The 23,714-nt window shown below is 33.9% G+C and overlaps 1 protein-coding gene across 1 annotated transcript in view; it reads left to right on the top strand.

Annotated features, from left to right (window-relative positions):
• Positions 1 to 23,366, top strand: part of NBEAL1 (neurobeachin like 1) — a 186,347-nt gene extending 162,981 nt beyond the window's left edge. Inside the window, exons 46-55 of the mRNA XM_040641841.1 lie at positions 1,670 to 1,786; positions 4,887 to 4,976; positions 8,476 to 8,585; positions 9,928 to 10,100; positions 12,024 to 12,118; positions 15,636 to 15,752; positions 16,556 to 16,717; positions 18,024 to 18,172; positions 19,749 to 19,884; positions 22,347 to 23,366. Of these exons, the coding sequence (XP_040497775.1) occupies positions 1,670 to 1,786; positions 4,887 to 4,976; positions 8,476 to 8,585; positions 9,928 to 10,100; positions 12,024 to 12,118; positions 15,636 to 15,752; positions 16,556 to 16,717; positions 18,024 to 18,172; positions 19,749 to 19,884; positions 22,347 to 22,448 (1,251 nt within the window). The 3' untranslated portion in view covers positions 22,449 to 23,366. The remainder of the gene's footprint in view (positions 1 to 1,669; positions 1,787 to 4,886; positions 4,977 to 8,475; positions 8,586 to 9,927; positions 10,101 to 12,023; positions 12,119 to 15,635; positions 15,753 to 16,555; positions 16,718 to 18,023; positions 18,173 to 19,748; positions 19,885 to 22,346) is intronic.
• Positions 23,367 to 23,714: the final 348 nt, after the last annotated feature.

Here is a 23,714-nt window from a genome sequence, read left to right as displayed (position 1 = left end):
AGAGCAGAAAGCTGGCACTTAGACTCGCTATTCTCAGGTGGCTTCTACACTCTTATACCTGGGAACTGTATAGGTGCCACCCATTCTTCTTGTGACCCCAGGGATCCTCAGATCACACTGTCATGCCTGGAATTCTGCCCCACTTCACCATCTGAGCACCTTTAAGCCAGGCATGTCCCTCACTGTAGTAGCAGTCTTCTAGAAGTTCTGATTTTGCACTCAGCTACTTATAATTCTTTGAGGTAGCCTCCTTAAGCAGGCCCCCTCCCCACTGCAGCATCCTCAGCTATATCACACCAGATTCAAGTCTCAGTACTTCCTACCTTCCAAACAGTGGTTGCTTTTTTTTTTTTTTAAGATTTTTTAAATTTATTTGACAGAGAGACAGCCAGCAAGAGAGGGAACACAAGCAGGGGGAGTGGGAGAGGTCTTGAAGAAGCAAGCTCCCAGCAGAGCAGGGAGCTTAATGCGGGGCTCCATCCCAGGACTCTGGGATCACGCCCTGAGCCGAAGGCAGACGCTTAATGACTGAGCCACCCAGGCTCCCCTAGTGGTTGCTTTTCTACTTGTAGACTTGTAGCATTTCTTTTCTCAGACCTCCAATTGATTTCTTGGGTGTTCAGAATGATTTGATAACTATTAGTTGTATTTGAGGGATGAGACAAGCTTAGGGTCCCCGTACTCCTCCACCATCTTAACTCCCAGTCAGCCTTTAATTTAAAATAAAATGAATAATACTCATATGGATTGAGAGCTAAATATTGAAGTACTTAGAGCTGTCATATTATTTTCTATTATCTAATATTTTGTGATAGAGGTAGAAAAATCCCCTTTAGATGGAATTCTGTTCTGCACTTTAATTATGCCTTTTGCTTATTAATTTGATTTGCCATTTTCTTGTTTATAAAGGTAACACTGTTTTATGGTGCTGACATTAAAGTTAAAGAAGACTATTTTAATTTATTTGAAAACAAGTGTAGCAGTATTTATAATTTATTCTGATGGTATTGACATTTTGATCTTATTTCAGGAGATAAGAATTCACCCATATAAATTTTGACTTTTGAATGATTCATTTAATTTTATCAAATATTTATTAAGCATCTATCATCCTTAATACTATTCTAGGTATCAAAAATCCAAAAATGAGTAAGATTTGTTTTCTGATTTTAAGATACCTTTTGCCTAAGGGATGCCTCACTAGCTCAGTGGGTGAAGTGTGCACCTCTTGATCTCGGGGTTGTGAGTTTGAGCCCCACATTGGGTGTAGAGATTACTTAAGGAAAAAAAAATGTTAAAAAAGGTACCCATTGCCTAGTTGGAAAAGATAGACCATTAACAACTATGTAATCCAACATAAAAATAATTACTAAATAAAATACTAAACAAAGCAATGTGCTGATTAAAATAATAAAAGAGAATAATTAATTCTGGCTTAGAAATTCAAGACAGACATCAGTAAGAAAAACTTTAAAGTAGAAGTAGGATTTCTCTAGAAATGAACAAGATAAAAACTCTGCTGAAGGACTAGTCTGAACAATGGCCTAGAATTTGTCAACAGTGCATGGTATGTAATCCATTGTAGCTAGAGCCCAGTATGTATGAAGGAATACAGTAAAGATGTCTTAATATAGTTATGGAATTATTTTTTCTTAAAATTATTTTGAAGGAACCACATCCTCCTAGATTGTCAGCAGAAGAAGCAGTGCAGAAGCAGACCAAAACAGACACTTCAACCCTGAACCTGTTTCAACACCTCTCTGAACTCAAATCATTTTTTATAGAGGTAATATCCAACTTGGTAATATCAAAGCATTTTCTCTGTGAATTCTATAAGAAGGGGGGGTTATATTTAATCCAAAATAGTAAATAATGTTGCAGTAATATATTCTTGGATTTTTAAAACAATCTTACTGGAAGTTTTTGTTTGCTGCTGAGTGATAGTGAGACCTGTTTCTCTTGGCTTGCTTTCTTCTACTTCACATTTTCCAGACGAGGAAGACTAAATAATTTGATTTAAATTGTTTTTCATGACAGCTGAAATGATATGTAGAGGAAGTGTAAAATAACTCCTAATTATAGTGTCTGCTCATTTATAAAATATGGCCCAATAAGTCAGATTGTTAATTGCTAATATCAGAAGGAATAATCAAGTAAAACAAGATAGTTAATGCTATAATTGAAAGAGTACTTTAAATTCAAATGTTTAAATATACATATTGAATTACTTTGGTTCAGAATGTGAATATGAAGTGCATTTATACCTATGAATTTGGTAATATTCTTGGCAAGAAGAAAAATGGTGATAAAAAGTTATTAAGAATAGTTTGGATATGTGTGAAAAAGCAGTAACTCTCATGCAATACAATAGACATTGTTAAATTTTTCTTAAAGGGCCAGACAGTAAATATTTTGGACTCTGCAGTGAAAAGGCAAAATCAAGAATGTTATGTAGGTACATATGTAACCACTTGAAATAGAACCATTTAAAAATGTAAAAACCATTCTTTGCTTACCCACAGTCTATAAAACTAGTGGTAGGCTGGTCTTGTACTATAGGCCGAGTTTGTCAAATCCTGCATTAGAGTATCATTATAATGTGTTTCTTAGGTTCAGTATCATGGGAAATCTTTATAGAATTTTTCGATAATTTGGTGTAAAAAATTTTATGAAGTTTCTATTATAGTTAGCTTTATGCTGAGTTTTATTCAAAGAACAACGTTGTAGTAAGCTCTATAGTACTTTAATGTAAATGTTTTCCCATGTTTCTGAAAGCACTTCATAATTAATTCTTGCCACTCCTTTCCTAGATTCATGTTTAGTGAGATATAGTAATTCAGTGTTTAACAATACAGACTCTCCAGAATCAGTTGTTTTCCCAAAGTATCTAAGTCAGTTGCCTGGAACTTGGTATACATAGAAACAGTGCTTAGAAATGATGACCCTGGCTGGCTCAATCGAAAAGCATATATGTGACTCTTGATCTTGGGGTCATGAGTTCAAGCCCCACATTAGGCATAGAGCTTAACTTTTAAAAAGAAAGAAAAAAGAAATGACTAATTCCAAGATGTGTTCTGGGTCCCCAAGACCATCCTCAGGTTTACAGAAGGACTCACAGTATGCAACATACAGTTGTACTCACAACTGAAATTTATTACAACGAAAGGATACAAAACAACATCAGCAAAGGGCAAAGGAACATGGGCTGAAGTACAGGGGAAACCAGGTACAAGCATCCAAGAATCCTCTTCCAGGAGAGTCACACAGGACGTGCTTAATTCTCCCAGTAACGAAATGTGAAAATACATGTTTGTCTACCAGGGAAGCTTATTAGAGACTCAACACCCAGGGTTTTTATTGGGGGTGGTCACATAGGCAAGCTTTGCCTAGCACATGCCAAAATTCCAGACTCCCAGGAGACAATAGGGTCTTCAGCATAAACCATGTTGTTTGCACAAATAATCTAGGAATAGCGAGCCACTTTTGTCATTGAGGAGAAGTTCTGTAACAGTGTAGGGAACTCTGCCCACCAAGTTCCCAGATGCCACCCAAGGGCTGACCTTACAGGAAGGCCTTTCTAAGGAGGGCTGTTTCGAGCCTGCTATGTTAACTAAATCTTTACTGCACATAGGGCAACCCATTATTTAACACATAATCTGAAGGACATGTTATACTGTATTATGCAGTGGTGATAAAATTTTTTCATTATGTCTAATCATTTGTGACATTGTTTTTATAGAATAATGCATTCCAAGTTCCATCTGCAGATTCAGTGGCATTTGTCCCTTTGTACCCACCATGTCACAGGATAGCTATCCCCAGGACCAGTATCTGGAGCAGGACAAAGAACACAATAGATATCCTTGGGTCCTGATAATTTATTAATCCCTTTTCATCATCATAAGAGAAGGTATTTCCCCACTCATTCATATGAAAAGAGAAGGCCTCTCTGTAGTTATCTCTTCCTAGTTGTTAAAATGGTGAAGAAAACAGGTAGCAGTGAAAGCAAAGGCCTAATAAATGGATTTCTTCAAACACCATGTTCATTTATTCTTGTTCAAATGTAAGTTCTCTTGATTCACAGAGTGAAGAGAAAAGAGGGACTAATTTTATATGGTTTATAATTCATTATTTAATTCATATAAGGATCTTAGAATAGTACCTGGCGCATAGTGTATTTCCAATAATGTTAGGTTATAATTTATCTAATAAATGTGAGGTATAATTTATGAACTATTGTTACATCAGAAAACTTAGTTCAAATTACTGTTTTCTTTCATGTTGTAATATAATGGCAGATGTTTTCTGAGGACTATATTTTCTGGTCCTGTTGTTACAGCATTCAGGGATTGCCTCAGGTAATGGAATAGATCTGTTTTGAAAGTTAGGAAAAAGGAAATTCTATAAAAATATAGCCCATGTTGTGAATTGAGCAATATACTCTTATATGGTCTATATTTTCTACTTTATATTCATGTCAATATGGCAAGGGAAAAGGAAAGTTTCTAAATCACTGGCTGTTTTTAATGGTTGATGCTCCTTGAAATCTGCATTTCTGTTTCACAGCAGAGCAGTATGATACAAGAAAATGATGGGTTTTAGAAGTTTCAGTTGTGCCACCCAAACACGGTACATAGTTCCTTTCCTACATTTTTTAGCCTTTAAAAAAAAATTAAAGTATATTTGACACACAGTGTTACATTAGTCTCAAGCGTACAGGATAGTGATTCTCCTTTTCTACATTTTAATTAAATGATATGTTTTGATAGATTAAAATGCTGTGTCACGGGGTTCATTCTTGTTTTAAAAAAGAGAAGTTTTCAGTAACTCAAACCTAATAAATATAAGCAGAAGCAGCCACTAAGCCTCTGTCTTTTATTTTATAGGGAATTAGTGATGGTGTTCCACTAATAAAGGCCATTGTCCCCAAAAATCAGTCTCGTTCTTTTATGTCTCAAGGCAGTCCTGAGTTACTGGTAAGTTGATTTATGGTTTTTTCACACTGCTACATCCAAATACATTACAACTTAACAAAAAAAAGAGAGAGAGAGAGAGAAAATAAATTTTTAAAGACTTCTTAGAAATAATAAAGAAAATTTTTATGAAATTATTTTGACCAAATATAAAAATATATTTTCTATGGGCGCCTGGGTGACACAGGTCAGTTAAGCGTCTGGCACTTGGTTTTGTCTCAGGTCGTGATTTCAGGGTCCTAAGATGGAGCCCAGCATAGGGCTCCATGCTCAGCATGGAGTCTGCTTGAGATTCTCTCTCCCTCTCCCTCTGCCCCTCCTTGCTCATGCTCTCTCTTGCTCTCTCTCTCTGTAGAATAAATCTTTTTAAAAAAACATGTCTTCTAGATACACAGCTTTTATTTCAAGTACTTAACTATATATAATTCTTTTTTTTTCTTTCAATAAATGTGTCTCGATTTATTATTTGCTTTTGGTCAGTTTTTAGAACCAGAAATGGTTTTCTTTTTTTCTTTTTTTTTTAAGTTTTCATTTAAATTCCAGTTAGTTAACATACAGTATAATATTAGTTTCAGGTGTATAGTATGGTGATTCAACACTTCCATACATCACCTGGTGCTCATCACAACAGGTGCACTCCTTAAACCCCCCAACCCATCACCTGTTTAACCCATCTCCCCTCCCACCTTCCTTCTGGTAACTGTCAGTTTGTTATCTATAATTAAAAGTCTCTTTCTTGATTTGCCTCTCTCTCTCTCTCTTTTTTCCCCCTTTGCTCATTTGTTTTGTTTCTTAAATTCCACATGTGTGTGAAATCATATGGTATTTGTTTTTGACTGACTTATTTTGCTTGTATAATACTCTGTAGCTCCATCCATGTCATTGCAAACAGCAAGATTTTATTCCTTTTTATAGCTGAGTAATATTCCATTATGTATAGATAGATAGACCACATCTTCTTTATCCATTCATCAATTGATGGACACTTAGGCTGTTTCCCTAATTTGGCTATTGTATTAATGCTGCTATAAATATCAGGGTACAAATAGCCCTTTAAATTAATGCCGGTTATCGGTCTGTTCAGATTTTCTATTTCTTCCTCTTTCAGCTTTGGCAATTTATGTGTTTCTAGGAATTTATCTGTTTCTTTCAGTTTGTGCAATTTGTTGGCATACGGTTTTTCATAATACTCTCTTATAATTGTATTTCTGTGGTGTTAGTTGTTATTTTTCCTCTCTCATTTGTGATTTTATTTATTTGGGTCCTTTCTCTCTTTTTTTTTTAAAAGATTTATTATTATTTTTGAGAGAGCGAGTGAGTAGGGGAAGGGACAGAGAGAGAGAGAATCTCCAGCAGACTCCCCACTGAGTGGGAGCCTGATGTGAGGCTTGATCTCACAACCCTGAGATAATGCCATGAACTGAAATCAGGAGTTGGAGGTTTAATCGACTGAGCCACCCAGATGCTCCTCTTTTCTTTGTGATTGAGTCTCTCTCTACAGGTTAATCAGTTGTATTATTTTTTTCAAATAACCAGCTCCTGGTTTCATTGATCTGTATTATTTTTTTATTTTATCATTTATTTCTGCTCTAATCTGTTTTATTCCTTCTGCTCGCTTTAGGCTTCATTTGTTCTTTTTCTAGCACCTTTAGGTATAAGGTTAGATTGTTTATTTGAGATTTTCCTTGCTTCTTGAGGTAGGCCTCTATTGTTATATACTTCCCTCTTAGGACCACTTTTGCTACATCCCAAAGGTTTTAGACCATTGTGTTTTCATTTTCATTTGTTTCCATATATTTTATTTTATTCCTTTAATTCCTGGTTGACCCATTCATTGTTCAAGAGCCTGCTATTTAACCCCCATGTATTAGTGGTCTTTCCAGATTTTTTTCTTGAGGCTGACTTCTAGTTTCATAGTGTTATTCATGTAGTTAAATGTAATTCTAAAGCTTATTTGGAATAATAAATATCTGAAAATACCAGAAAATTTTGTACAAGAAAAAAAGGATATAACATCAGCTGTTATAATATATCATAAGGCAGTGAAAGAATGAAAATGAGAAATAATACAGAATTGATTAAGGTATACCACTCAGGACATGTTAGTGAGTGCTTTACTTGAATTTTGTAATTTAATCCACCTAACAATCCTGTGAGATAGGCACTATTATTACTTCCCTGTACAGATGAGAAATTAGAATTCACAAGTAATTTGTTCAAAGTTGCAGAGCTAGCAAGTAAGGGATCTGGGACCCAGGCACATGGACCAAACCTAGGTCTGTCTTATTCTCATTTTGTCATGTATAAATTATATGAATAGAGTATAGCACAGAGAACAGTAGAGATTCCAGAATTAGACCTATTTTTCTAATTATGCATATTGTGTATTTGCTTAGAAAAAAGGTCTAGAAAGATATATCCAAAAAAAAAGTGTCTTTCAATGATAGAATTCTTGTGATTTTCACCTTTAATACCTGTGTTTCTTTAAGTTATCTCTTTCTTCTTTATAATCTAGGCGGGAGGGAAGCTCTTCATTTTTAAAAGAATATTCACTATAAGGGGCACCTGAGTGGCCCAGTTGGTTAAGCCTCTGACTCTTGATTTGGGCTCAGCTTATGATCTCAGGGTTGTGAGATAAAGCCCTGGGTCAGGCTCTGTGCTCAGAGGGGAGTCTGCTTAGGATTCTCTCTCTCACTCTGCCCCTCTCCCTGTGCTCACTCACTCATTCTCTCTTCAATAAATAAATCTTAAAAATAAAATTCACCATAACTGTCACTAAAAAGAGGGGGCTTCTTAAGCATTTGCCATAACTTCTGGTTTATGTTATAAATTATATATGTCATATTTTTACGGTAAGACTTGACTTTTAATTTCTTCTGACTGCCAGCTAATAGATGCTAGTAAACTTTGAGAAACGATGACGAAAATTATCTCACTAAAGAAAAATACAAAGGTGCCTGGGTGGCTCCAGTTGGTTAAGCATCTGACTTAGGCTCAGGTCATAAACTTAGGGTCCTGGGATTGAGCCCCATGTTGGGCTCCCCACTCAGCAGGGAGTCTGCTTGTCCCTTTCCCTTTGCCCCTCCCCCTGTTCATGCTCGCTCTCTCTCTCTCTGTCTGTCAAATAAATGAATAAAATCTTTAAAAAAAAAAGATACATTGGACAACTTTTCTTGCCATGAGATATAAGGTGAACTAAAAGATAAGAATAAACAAAGAGCTTTTTCCAATTATTATTAAGACTTTATGCAGGGCACCTGGCTGGCTCAGTCGGTAGAGCATGTGATTTCAGGGTTGTGAGTTTGAGCCCCACTTTGGGTGTAGAGATTACCTAAAAATAAAATATTAAAGAGGAAAAGAATTAATAAATTTTGTGTTTTAAGTACACAATCCCACATTATTCCTTACATGATAAATGCTAACATCATGTGAGCATTTGGTTATTTTGTGCTGCTTTCTTTAGTCTTTTATTTCATTTTTGTCTTCATATGTTCTTTTCCAGATAACAGTAAGCATGAATTACATTGTTGGAACCCATGGATGGTTGCCTTATGACAGAAACATTTCTAATTACTTTACATTCATCAAAGATCAAACTGTAACAAATCCAAAGTAAGTAAATGAACATTTAAAGCAAAACAGGTGCAGCTGGTACCTTATTCCCAGGAAAAACAACTAAATTGATTGGTGTCTCTTTGAAAGTAATAGAATAGACCTGCAGGTTTTTTTTCCCTCTTTCCCTCTTCCTGACTTGAATACTGGCTTAAGGATAAAACAGTTTCTCTAATACCATTATAGAAACAGAAATTAGGGACATCTGGGTGGCTCAGTTGGTTAAGCATCTGCCTTCGGCCCTAGTCCTGATCCCAGAGTCCTGGGATCGAGTCTCGCATCGAGCTCCTTGCTCAGCAGGGAACCTGCTTCTCCCTGTGCCTGCTGCTCCCCCTGCTTGTGCTCTCTCTGACAAATAAATAAGATCTTTAAAATCTTTAAAAAAAAAAAAAGAAGGAAATTATTAGGAGTAATTTTTAGGCTTGATTGTATTTTTTATGTACAATGTTATTTATAAATAAGCCTTGTATATTTTATATAAGAATTTGTTATTTACCTTAATTTTTTAAATATCCAAAGGTTTCCCTTACTTTGAGTTGCTTTAGCTGTATGTTTATTAGGAGCAACGTCTTTTTTCCTTCTTATCCCACACTGGACTTAGTACTATTGTGCTTGTTACAAAGCATACCTTCAGCAAATTAATATTGAATAATAAAGTTTGAGAGCTGAACTCTCAGAATCGGCCCTCATTCTCTGTACACACACTGAAGTGCAATCACTTTTTTTATTATGTTCAGTTAGCCAACATATAGTACATCATTAGTTTTTTATGTGGTGTTCGATTCATTAGTTGCGTGTAACTGCTTTGTATCTTTCTACGAAATCTAGATTGGCTGACCTCACAGGTATTTATTTCACTGGAAAGCAGATAAAACCCATATGCTTGCTTTGGTTTGAGTGAAAAATGATCTTCATGAATATTGTTACATACACATTTATCTGCCTGTGCAGTAGATTCCTGGTTTCAGTTGATTTCCAGCTTTCCTCATCCTGTCATATCCTCATCTTGTCCTTTATACTTTGATACTACCATTTACAGAATTGACAGTCGTCCTAAGTTAGCTTTGAAAGGCAAGATTTAAACCTTTTCCACACCTTCACCAGTCTCAAATTCTTTAGCTTAACCCTTGAGACTATTTGTTATGTATCTTTTTATGTAATGAAAAATATGAATACATATTAATGTGTTTTCTAAAAGTCATTATAATTCATTAATGGACATTTCAAATTGAACAGTTGAACAGATTTATTTTTCTTTCTTTTTCAGAGAGATTTAAAAAATAGTTGATATCAGTCTAAGTGATCTTTTGAGGAAAAGTCTAATATTTAATTGTGTTTACAGAACTCAGCGTAGTATGAATGGTCCTTTTGCTCCAGGGCTGGAGATCACTTCTAAGCTGTTCGTAGTATCACATGATGCAAAGTTGCTTTTCAGTGCTGGACACTGGGATAATAGCATTCAAGTGATGTCACTTACAAAAGGCAAAGTTATTTCACACAATATCAGACATATGGGTAAGTATTAACTTTTTTTCCCCAAAAAAGAAAAGTTTTCTCTGTTTCTTCTAACTACAAAAGTGGTACATGGTCCTATAAAAAGCATTAAAATTTACCTTCAAAGCTAAGTAAACTTTTGGGAGAGCAGTGTTATAAACATCATGCTTTCTTTAAGAATATTTAATGTGTTTGGGGTATACTAAATACCATACAAATTAAATAGAGTTTCATAGTATCTGAACGATGTTAGGCTAAGTCTTTTTTAAAAAATTTGGTGATGCAAGGTGCCTGGGTGGCTCAGTCAGTTGAGCATCCAATTCTTGATTTCTGCTCAGGTCATGAGCTCAGGGTGGTGGGATGGAGCCTCCCTCATGTTTGGCTCCGCAACTCAGCAGGGAGTCTGCTTGAGATTCTCTCTCCCTCTCTCTCCCTCTACCCCACCTCTCTCTCAAAATAAATAAATCTTTAAGAAATAAAAATAAATAAAAATTGGTTGATACAAATAAGAATTTTAAGAGAAAATGGTAAAAAAAAAAAAATCTGCCATAGTTGAATAAGACATCACCTGCCCTATTAGCTAACAGCATGAGGGAGGTAAATTACTGAATGTAGTTTAACTTGGTGCTTCTTAGTGTTTCAGTCTTCAATATAAGAATAAAACATTGCGGGAATGCCTGGGTGGCTCAGTAGGTTAAGCATCCAACTCTTGATTTCAGCTTAGGTCGTGATCTCAGGGTAGTGAGATCGGCCCATGTTGGGCTCTGCACTGGGCTCTGCGCTGGGCATGGAACCTGTTTAAGATTCTCTCTCTCTCTCCCCCCCTTGGTGCCTCTCCTCCCCATGCTCGCTCTCTCTAAAAACAAAACAAAATATCCATCGTGTAGACTTTTCCCTAATAAACCTATTGGGAAAGGGAAATGGAGTCTGCTACTAATTCTACACTGGTGGCACCTGAAGTGCCACTTAGCTCAGGTTTTTAAGGTTTAGAAAAAATGTATTTCATATTGAGAATTTGTAGTGTAGTATGTACTGTTTTGGTTAGGGGCACATATTCCACAGGATTGCAGTCCCTAATGGGAATAGAACGTGAGTGGAAATGAGAGTGAGAAAGCTTAGAGAAGCGTGTCAAAACTTCCTGGAGATCCATTCCAAGCCACCTAACCCGCTGCCAGGACTCCAATAGACATTTCCTTGTCCCCTTTGTACTCTTCACTCTCAAAGCAGGGTGGCCTCAAAAAAAGCTCTCCTACTTGAGTTTAATATTGCTGCTTTCCTGGGGTGCTTGGCTCACTCAGTTGGTGGAGCATGTGATTCTTGATCTCGGGGTTGTAAGCTTGAGCCCTACATTGGGTGTAGAGATTACTTAAAAATAAAATCTTTGGGACGCCTGGGTGACTCAGTTGGCTGGGCGTCTGCCTTTGGCTCACGTCATGATCCTGGAGTCCCTGGATCAAGCCCTGTATCGGGCTCACTGGGGTGAGTCTGCTTCTCCCTCTCCCACTGCCCCACTGATGCTCTCTCTCTCTCAAATAAATAAGTAAAATCTTTAAGGAAAAAAAACTTTAAGATTTTTTTTAAAGATTTTATTTATTTATTTTAGTGGGGAGGGGCAGAGAAAGAAAAAGAATTCCAGGCAGACCCCCGTGCTGACACAGAGCCCAACTCAGAGCCTGATCTCACAACTCTGAGATCACAAGCCAAAATCTAGAGTTGGGGCGTCTACATCCAGGTGCCCTAAAAATAAAATCTTAAAAAAAAATACTGCTTCTTTCCTGTGTCACCCTTTCCCAGTGCTTTTCCACTGTCATTCTTATATTTCTCCTGCTAAATAACTGATTTAATAATAGAACATAAACTAAAATTGCCCTTGTAGTTCTATTCCAGCAAAACCACACCATTTCATTCTTTGTAATAATTCCTTTTTTTTTTTTTTTTTTACAGATATTGTGACTTGTTTAGCTACAGATTACTGTGGAATATATTTGATTTCTGGTTCCAGAGACACTACATGTATGATATGGCAAATAACACAACAGGTAGTTACACATTGTCTTCCTTTCTGGTGGAACTGCTAAAAATTATAGATTTACCATTTTCATCAACCATATTGTACTCTCATTATAATGTTGTTTCAAGGAAGTGTCTTTTTTATTTATGGCTTTTAGGTTTTCAACTTTGTTTAACAGGCTTTCTTCTCCAAATGTATTAAAATAATTACCTAAAAATTTTCTTGTAATATTTTTCTTGCTTTATTTTTTTACATTTTAATCTTTAATCCATTGGTAATTAATTTTTCTATAATTTTTAATATAGAATAAGAGTATTAGATATATACTATGTAGATATATATGATAGAATATAGGGAGAGTATATAATATATATTTTATAATAATATAGAATATTAAAATATATGGTTTTGTTTACTTCTGGGTGGAAAGTCCTTTATGCCAGCATAAATGATTACCCACTGAATTGGATCTTTTCTGGGTTCCCCATATTTTTACGCTTACCTATTTCTATGGCAACACCAAAATGTTTTGATTTTAGTGTAGTTTAATATTTGGTAAAACTAATTTCTCATTGTGTTGCCTTACAAAAAATGTTCTCAGATATTTTACGTTAGTATTTATTTTTCCATCTGAACATTTAAAAATATTTTAACCATATCTTCCTCAAAAAACTCTATTTTAGTCTCGATGAAATTATATTTAATTTATATGTTAATTTGGTATGGGTTGACAGTTTTATAATCATGCCTTTCCAGAAATAGAAAATGTCTTTCCATATTTTGTTCTTTTTTTAATGTTCTTCAATAAAATCTTTTAGTAATTTTTTTCTATTAGGTTCTGTACTTTTTTATAAAGTCTATTTCTAATTATCATAATCTTATTACTATTTTGATGGGATTTTTAAAAATCACCTTTACTTGTAATTGATTATGGTTACTATAAAAAAACTATTGATTTCTATACAGCTGTCTAATTGGTTTACCAAATCTTCTTATCCAGTTTTTATAATTATTAGTATTTCTTAGATTTTCTGAAAATAGATATACAGTCTTATGATGAAAATAAAGGTGGATTTCTTTATCTTTTCCAGTATAGTAATGATTTCATTTTCTTATCTTGTTATATTATTAGCTAATGCAATAGGGTAAAAAAATTATAGTGAGCATCCCTGTCTTATGTCTGATTTTGATTAAAGTGACTTCATTGTTGTGCCATTTAGTGTAGCATTTGCTGTTGTACTTCACTGTACATTGTTGGGTTGTGTTTTTTTATATTAAGTGTGTTTTTATATTTATATTTATAAATATATTTATATTTTATATTTCTTCCATTTTTCTTCTTTTATTTGGTAGCTTTTTAGTAAAATTTCAGTACAAAAAAAGTACAGTTTTGCATTTGTCTTATTAGTGTCTTCTAATGTCTTTCTCACAGCATCTTTTTTTTTTTTTTTTTTTTTGAACAATTTAAAAGATGTAGGGGCACCTGGCTGGCCCAGTCAGTAGAGCGTGCAACTCTTGATCTCAGGGTTGTGAGTTGGAGCCCCACTTTAGGTATAGATTACTTAAAAATAAAATCGTCAGAAACAAGTTGTAGATACTATGTTCCTTTATCCCTAAAGACTTCAGTGTGTATTTTCTAAGAATAAGTCTTTTTTATATATAACCACAGTTCAGTTATCAAAATGAGAGCACTTAACATTTATACAATATGCAATACAAATTATATAATCCACATTTCATGTTCTGATTTTGTCAGTAGTTCTCATAATGTCCTTTTCAGATATTTTTCAGTTTCTCTTCCTTTTTTTTTTATTTGTAGTTTTTCTCTTTTTCTTAATGTAATCTATTACATTGAAAAGTCTCCTAGGTTTGAACCAGTCTTGAATTCCTGTAATAAAGCCATATAATTCACAGCATATTATATTTTACTACAAAATTGTATTTGCTAGTACTTATTTCTCTACTCATATGTGAAATAAATCTGTATTTGTTCTGTCTTTGCCATATTTACTGTTGAGACTTGCAAACTTTATAAAATGATTTTGAGAAGGGTCCATCTTTCTCTGTAATTTGAAATACTTAATAATAGGCATTACCTGATTTTTAAAAATTAGAGTGCACTAAGCATTTAGACTGACAATCTTAGAGGAAGACAAAGGTGTCCCAGATAAGAGTATTGTTGGGAATTCATCCACATCATATAGCACAGGTAAAAGTTATCTACCTATCTAAAGTTATCTAGGATAATTATAAAACAAATATCGTGGCAACTACTCATTCTATATCATAGAAAGTAATGTATAAACAAAACATGCTAAAAACAGGTGAAGACAACAACTCAAGTGTAGAGAGATTCCCTGCAATAAAATTTTGCCATCAGAAGAACATAAGAATATCAATTCAGTAAAACAGGAAGGACCTCAAAGATGAAATTATACAGTGGCATAATAAGATGAAAAAGAGGAGCACCTGGGTGGCTCAGTCAGTTTAGCATCTGCCTTCAGCTCAGGTCATGATCTCAGGGTCCTGGGATCGAGTCCGACATCAGGATCCCTGCTCAGTGGGGAGTCTGCTTCTCCCTCTCCCACTGCCCCTGCTCATGCTCACTCTCTCACTCTCTCTCAAATAAATAAAATAAAATAAAATAAAATAAAATAAAATAAAATAAAATAAAGATGAAAAGGATTGACACTTGGGTGGTTCATTCAGCCGAGGGACTGACTCTTGATTTCGGCTCAGGTCATGGGCTCTGAGTTGTGGGATGGAGCCTTGCATCCAGATCCACGCTCAGTGGGGAGTCTGCTTCTCTCCCTCTCCTTCTGCCCTCCCCCCCACCCCGGCTCCCTCATGCATGTGTGCTCTCTTTCTCTCCAAAATAAAAATAAATAAATCTTAAAATAAGATGAAAAGGATGATTGCAGAAGAATCAAACCAACATTAAAACCAATACCATTACAAATATAATAAGTAAACTCAAAAGTAGAAACAGCAAGCAACAGACTTGATGTGGCTGAATATCAAATTATTAATATGAAATAAAGTTTTAAAATAATTAAATTCTATAAAATAAGTCACAGAGATACAGCATAGGGAACAGAGCTAATTGTAATGACATTGTAAGGCAACAGATGATAACTACACTTACCATGGTCAGCATTGCATAAATTATAGAATTGTTGTCTACCTGACATTTTATGTCAACCAAAAAAAGAAAGAAAGAAAAGTATTCAGAGAAAGAATATGAAGTTTATTTGTAGTAAAGGAAGAGCAAATCTGTAGATGGAAAGGGCAAATAATATACCTGTTAGAATTAATCCAAAGCAGTCAACTTTGGAACTATTCAGATTAAGTTTTAGAGCTTCAAAAGACTGAGAATAATTTGAGAATCCAAGGAGGAACACATGAATGAGTCCCTTTATGAATAGATGTTGTGGTAAGAACTAGTTGCAATGTTACTTTGTGATTAGACAATTTAAATATAGTATAAACCTTTTTGTAGAAAATAATCTACCAGAAATTAACCTTTGCTTCTCTTTTAACATTAGGGAGGTGTTCCTGTGGGCTTAGCATCTAAACCTTTTCAGATTCTATATGGACACACTGATGAGGTATTGAGTGTCGGCATCAGCACTGAACTAGACATGGCAGTGTCGGGATCAAGGGTAAGATTTCACCTTTAAGAAATGCTAATTTTTTTCAGGGCGCCTGGGTGGCTCAGTTGGTTAAGCATCCAACTCTTGATTTCGGGTCAGGTCGTGATCTCAGGGTCATGAGATCGAGTCCCACCTTGGGCTCCATGCTGAGCAGGGAGTCTGCTTGAGATTCTCTCTCTCCATCTCCCACTGCCCCTCTGCCCCCCCCATAGATAATTAAATATTTTTTAAAACGCTAATTTTTCCTACAAATTGAGAAGCAGTATTTAAATACTTTCATGCTTGCTTTGGAGTCACATATGTTAAAATTGGTAGATTTTCTAGGGGGATTGATAAAAGTATAGGAATTCTTTATTGTTTGTGTAGGACTTTGCAGAAGTAGCATAACAGAAAGAAGAAACTTAGAGACTGGATTCTGTTTTGGTATTCCTTATTAGTTAAGGAAAGAGGGCATCTTATGAAATAAAATATTATTTCAAGGGATGCCTGGGTGGCTCAGTCAGTTAAGCGTCTGCCTTTGGCTCAGGTCATGATCCTGGGGTCCTGGAATCAAGTCCCACATCAGGGCTCCTTGCTCAGCGGGAAGCCTGCTTCATCCTCTGCCTACCACTCCCCCTGCTTGTGCTCTCTCTCTCTCCTCTGACAAATATAGATGAGATCTTTAAAAAAAAATAAAAATAAAATACTATTTCAAATTTTAAGATTGGAATTTCTTCTAAGATACACGTATCCTTGGTAGAATAATTATTTTCTGAGTTCCTTTCCTGTATTTACCTGGCTTATTTTCATATTCTAATATTTTCTGTGTGTAGGATGGCACTGTGATTATACATACCATTCAGAAAGGTCAATACATGAGGACTTTACGGCCACCTTGTGAGAGTTCTCTGCTCCTGACTGTTCCTAATTTGGCTATATCTTGGGAAGGACATATTGTCATCTATTCCAGCATTGAAGAAAAGACCAATCTCAAGGTATATAACAGTTACTTGCAGTAGGGCTAGCCTATCTATAAGCCTGTCTTTTCCTTTCCATATTATACTGTATGTATGAAGCATTTTGATGAAGAACACCATATTTTGAAAAGGATATTTTCCTTTTATCTTTCAATTTGTTCATTCTTTTCCATTAGATGGACCCCTATCACAGTCTTGGCCTCATGTTTACATTCTGTTTTAGGGATTTCTATCGACCTATTTAATACATGATTTCAAAAAGAATTTCTGGTTATGTGGGACTTCAGAAGCTTAAGTGGAAATTATAACCAAATTAAATTCATTTTGTACAGGCTGGGTATAAATAAACAAGCCATGAATTATGTTCTTTTTCTTTCCATGATAAAGCTTTTTAAAAATTAGAGAATCAATGGGGTGCCTGGGTGCCTCTGTCGGTTAAGATCATGATCCTGGGGTTCTGGGATTGAGCCCCAAGTTGGGCTCCCTGCTCAGCAGGAAGTCTGTCTGTCCCTCTCCCTCTGCCCCTCACCTGGCTTATGCTCCCTCTGTCTCCCTCTCTTTCAAATAAATAAAATCTTTAAAAAAATAAATTTAAAAAAATAATAGAGAATCGGGGGCTCTGGGTAGCTCAGTCGGTTAAGCATTCGACTCTTAAGCATCCAACTCATCTGATTTCAGCTCAGGTCATGATCTCAGGGTCGTGGGATTGAACCCTACGTTGGACTCCCCACTGAGTGGGGAGTCTGCTTAGGATTCTTTCTCTTTCTCCCTCTGCCCCTTCCCTGCTTGGGTGTGCATGTGCACGTGTGCTCTTTCTCTCTCAAAAAAAATAAGTAAATATAAATATGTTTAACACTATCTTCGGGTGCCTGGCTCACTCAGTTGGTAGAGCCTGAGACTCTTGATCTCAGAGTTATGAGTTCAAGCCCCACATTGAGTGTAGAGATAACTTAAAATAAAAATTTTAAAAAAAAACCTGTAACTTTAAAAAAAGTTAAGATTTTGTTTTGTGTTAAGAATTTTGGGTTTAAAAATATATATTGTGCGGTTTTTTAGACTGGATGAGATTTTAATTCTTTTGGGGTCAGAGTCCCTGTTTAATGTTTATTTACTAGGCAATTATTTATTTAAATATTTTCTTAAAATATATACTTCTCATTTAAAGTCACTTTAACAATACTGTCTACACACTTTCTCTTTAACATATGTTTATTCCAAAATTTTAAATCCATAGTCATTCTGTTATAGTCACAGTTTTAACTGTCAGTATTCAAACTCCATTTTCATTTGAGATCATTAAATTTTCTTCATCTAATCTTTACAGGATAAGAATGCATTACATCTGTTTTCTGTAAATGGCAAGTATCTAGGGTCCCAAGTCCTGACAGAACAAGTATCAGATATATGTATCACTGGAGAATATATTATCACGGGCAGCTTACAAGGCTTCCTGTCCATAAGAGATCTCCACAGGTAAATAGTAAGAATCATTGAAGTCTCACTTAAGTAAAGATGGTAATAGGGGCACCTCACTGGCTCATTTGGTGGAGCATGCAACTCTTGATCTTGCAGTTGTGGGTTCGAACCCCATGCTTACTTAACAATAAAATATTTAAAGAAAAAAATAAAAGGTGGTAATACTTTCAGCCTAGAGTGGAAATCAGCAATCAAAGATTTCTAATCTTTTGGTTTTCATTTATTATGAAAATGTCATTTTTAGCAACTCTGAAAAAAGTTGGGGAAGCTAAAGTATTTCTGGTTTAGTAAATGAAATATAGATGTACATTTTTAAAATGTAGGAAATTTAATGTTATGTGTATTTTACCACAGTGAAATTTAAAAAAATAGCTAGAAAAATAATTTTCATGGTGCCAAGCCTGGATTAGGGATTTGGAAATTTGTTCAATTATAGTTTGAATTTTTACAAACTATAGTTAGGGCTTAAATTTTTTTTTAATTGTGGTAAAACAAACTAAAGTATTTTTAAGGCTAATTTTTCTGTTCATGATTGTGTATATGTATGTGTAAAATTGGTAGGGAGTCTTGTTATTTAAACCAATGAAGGAAAAGGATGTTTAAATAGTGGATATGTTTTTAAGTTTTATATTCTTCATGTTTACTAACTTACATACACAAAGCACTATTATTTCTTGTATGCCCAAATACATTCTTTTCTTCCATTTTAAAAAAATTATTATGGCTTATATTTATATTCCTGAGACTATCTTGGCCCCTCCCAAACCTTTCTTATAAATCATTTCCTGATCCCAGGGTGTTCTCTCTTACTACATTCATATCAATCACTTCTGTGATTCTTCTCATTTTTGAAATCTGAAATTTCAAAATTTTGAAATTTTGAAAATCTTCCCATTTTTGTCATTCTTTCTCCAGCAGTAAAGCACTGAGTCCCTATTTGAATCATATGTTTCCAACATTTTCTTTTACGGTATTGTTAAGAGAATCCCAGATCAGTGGTGAGAAAAAAAAAGAATCCCAAATCAGAAAAATGAATGAGATCTTTTAGCAGGTTAGTCTAAACATAGTATGTACATCAGAGGATTCTTCATTCTCTAATCCTAAAAGCCATGGACACTTTCCATAATTGAGTATTATGTTTTTAAATATTATATATTATTTTACTGTTTTATATTATATGTTTATATATTACATCTTCTAAGACAAGGCAAAAAGAACAGTTTCTTCAACCGTACCCCCCCAGCACACACACAAACACTTTTTGAACTTTTGCCCTTTTTATCCTACTTTCACTCTTTAATCAACAAGGTAAAAATCATTTAGTGAGAGATGATATATATGGTTAGAAGAAAAACAGATGTTGAGAATAGAAAAAAATATATAGTATATATTTTAAGTAATGCTATAATGTGGGCCCTTGCATGAGCCATTCAGGCTTTCTGAATCTGAGTTACACATCTGTAAAATTAGAATGCAGAATCAGATGATCATTAGGTTATCTTCCAGGTATAAAGTTCTTTGAATCTATTATGTAACCATGTAATTATGTGTGTGTGTTTTATTTCTCTTCTAGTTTGAATCTCAGCATGAACCCATTAGCCATGCGAATGCCTATCCACTGTGTTTGTGTAACCAAAGAATACAGCCATATTCTTGTAGGATTAGAAGATGGTAAATTGATTGTAGTGGGTGTTGGCAAGCCAGCTGAGGTAAAACATAGCATCAAGAACTTCTTTTCTCATACTATTGGGGATTCCTTTGGTTCTCCTTTGTTCCAGCTGAATCAGAAGTCTCCATTATGGATGAACAAATTAAAAACCAAATTTGATTTTTCAAAGGGCAGTAAATGAAAAGGGGATAAAGCTAGTATTCAAGAGTGATGTTTATATTATGATACAATTGAAAGCACACATTTGTCAGTTTCTATCACTATATGAATAAGAAAGTTATTAATCTGTCTTTCCAAATCTAGATTCAAGACACTACTTGGATTTTTAATACATAAAAACCTTTATAAAAAATGAAATACAGACTCAAATAATAAAACTATGTACTTTACTTTCAACAAGAATACCAGAATTAGCAGAACAAATATGCTAATTCTCAATGAATTTCCTGTACTTACTGTAGATTTGCCAATGGTTTATCAATTACTGAATATCCAGATACCATAAATCTGATATTTTTCCTTAGAAAACTTAGTGGCTATATTCCAAGTAATTTACTGATTCTTCTAGAAAATTTATTACATAGAGTCAAATTAAGCATTATAAATTTATATTGATACCATCAGTCTTTTCTGGGAAATCTAAAATATGGCAACTGCTGGAATCGTTTCAAAAGAAGACATTAGTGAATAACACACTGTCACTGGTTTTAATAAATCTACCATGGATCATAGGGACCTTTTTGTTTTATATATATTTTAAGATTTCATTAGTTCTTATACTCTTTTTCAAGATATTATTATAACAAAAGAGAGGTCTTATTAAATTAAAGTGACTGTGACATTTACCTTTAGTGTAACAGTCCCCCAGACAATGTCAGCAAGTCCATATCTTGGTATTTCACTTATATTTAAAACATTTTAAGCGTTTTTTTCTCAGTGAGTGAGTATGTTGCAATTTTTTATTTTACTGATTTTTTTAAAAAATAAAGTGACCATTATGTGCACACATTTTCTTCAAAAAATTGAAAAAATTCCTGAACAGCTTCATTTCATAGGCCTTAATCAATATTTTGTACTATTTACTAAGTAAGTTTTTTGTCTTCATTGAAAGATTTATGTAGTCTACAGCACATGGAATCTGAATTGTGTGTAGATTTTGAATAAAAGTATTTATCATTTTACACCTTTGGATCTATCAGCTGAAATATGAATCTACTTTAGTATATAATCGAATACTTAGAATCTTGCATAATTAAAATATAATTGTATATGACAGTATCAAAATTAAATCAAGATTTAGGTATGAAAAGATTTTTATTTCAAGATCTAAATTTATCTAAAAGATCAAAATCTTGATTAATGTGTATTTTAAGTCATGTATCGGTTTTATACATTACATTCTCAGTACAAAATTTGTTTTTATAAATAAGATGGTATTTATAAGTAGATATAAGTAGATAAATAAGTAGTAATAGATTAATGGAAATAATGTTTCCGGAAATACATCTGGAAATGAAAATGCAAAACAAGCATGCCAAAGTGTCTTTGCATGAGGCTTTTTTATCCCTTCAATAAATGTACCCTAGAGAAGGGTAACCATTGAAAAAGAGCGGCAGACGAATCACCATGAAAAAGTAGATTGCACTTGGGAAAGTAATTCTGACATCATAATTATATGCCTAGACTGAGAAATGTTTCCCACATGGATTGTTTTTTGCCCTATCTAGAAGTATAAGCACTTTTAGAGGGGCATTTATTCACCAATTGGATTATTAATCCAATTTAATTAATAATTATTATATGCTGATAAGTGTGGTAGGTGGTATAAATTTAATGGTGGGCAAAAAACCTTCAGAGAACTTATGCTATTCTTGTTTTCTAAATTAAATTTTATCATTCTGTTAAATATTATTAGAATTTTTATATCAAAATATCCTAAAATTATTTTCATCAGAATGGTATTTTACTTTCTTCTTATCCTTTTGATAAGCATTAATATTATTTTAAATACAAGAGGAGAAAATCCTCAAACTTATGTGTCTTATTAGCTAAAATACAATTTCAGAAGATTATTTTAATGAAGTATAATATATTTTTGTTAATTTATTTTTATTTTTTTATTATGTTCAGTTAGCCAACATATAGTACATCATTAGTTTTTGATGTAGTGTTCAACGATTCATTAGTTACACGTAACACCCAGTTTTGTTAATTTATAAAGAAAGGGACTCTGGTAATTTGGACAAACTGGGGCATTTAATTTTAAAATTAACACATGGCATTAGACCTTTCTCAACTGAAAGACAACCAATGTAGAGAAGCCTTTCCTTAATTATTATTAATCAAGAATCACTAAAATGTTAATTATTCTGCTAACAAAACTTATATTCTGCATTCTATAGAATCAGTGTCTTGTATATCAATTTCACTCACTCTTTTTTTTTTTCTTTCTTTTTTCCTTAATAACATCTATTCTTCATTTCTCTGGATTACTTTAAACAGATGCGTTCAGGTCAGCTTTCTCGAAAATTGTGGGGATCTAGCAAGCGACTCAGCCAGATTTCAGCTGGAGAAACTGAATATAATACTCAAGATTCCAAGTGATTACTATTTCCATCTTCTGTCATGGATAAATGAAACTTGATTTATTGCTTTGTCACTTTAACCACATCTCTCAACTATCTGAAATACAGCAGGGCTTTTATCCCTGAAAATCATTTAGGGATTACCAAAATTCAGTATGCTATGTATGTATAAAGACATAGGTTGTATTATTATCCTCTTTAAAAATTTCTGGTTAACATTGAATCTAGTCTTATTGACTAATTCTTGATCTAAACCAAGGTGGATTTGAGAAAATACAGTTGAATTAGATTTGTGGTTCATTCCTAAAGTTCATTAGATCCATTGGGGGAAAAAATTTTGAAAACTGAAGAAGTTGGATATAATCCCATTATTATTCTAAACAGCAAAATTTAAAGTATTTCTAAGAAGAGTACAGATGATGGGACAGTTGAGAGACATGGCTTTTAATGTATTCTTTAATCGCTTTCCTGTTTACTGACCACCATATTTAAAAATACATCAGTTTATTTATGGAACTTCTGATTGGGGTAATATTTTAAAGGCATCTTTTGCACACTTGGATTTTCAAAACTCAGTGTAAATTCCAGGTTTTCATGATAAGTTGAGTATAAGACAGTTGAAACCGGTACATTGGGTCATTCCACTACTACTTAGCATATAACTAATGAGAACTTAGTGAAATATATTATTATGCTTAAATAATAAGGGTTAAGTAGGAATAAGAGAAACCAGAGGTATATTTTGCAGATGTATTTCATTAGTATAATTAAGGAAAAATGCTGATTATGATTTTTGACAGATGGACCCTTTAAGTAGCATTTGTAGCACAATTTATATCTGCAAAGTTGAAAATTTCTTGGCTTATTCTTTACTAAGCAAATACTGTGTCTTTCCCTATAATTAGAAGTGTTAGCAGTGATACCCAAATACATTAACATTTTTACCTACAACTTCCATGTGGTTGATAAATGAATTGAGAAGATATGCATCACTTAAATTTGTCATTTAGATATAGTAATTTTTAAAAACATTTCTATTTCATGTTATGTATAACTTTTAAGATTATAATTAATTTTATTATACATAGTTAAGTATTACATATGCTTAATGTTCAATATTTTAAAATAAAAAGCTGATAGATTTATTTTGGAATTCAAAAAGATTGTTAAACCTAGTGCTTTTATAAGGACATCTTTTGAGTTAGGTCAGAGAGCTTTTACAACTACAAGTGTCCTTAATCTGAGATTCCATGGGTTTGGGGGAATTTATGAATCCCCTGAAATT

Source organism: Ursus maritimus, unplaced genomic scaffold (assembly GCF_017311325.1).
Source record: "Ursus maritimus isolate PB19 unplaced genomic scaffold, ASM1731132v1 scaffold_1, whole genome shotgun sequence".
Lineage (NCBI taxonomy): Eukaryota > Metazoa > Chordata > Mammalia > Carnivora > Ursidae > Ursus > Ursus maritimus.
The sequence above is the reverse complement of the archived record's forward strand: the minus strand, read 5'-3'. Positions and strand labels throughout refer to the sequence as shown.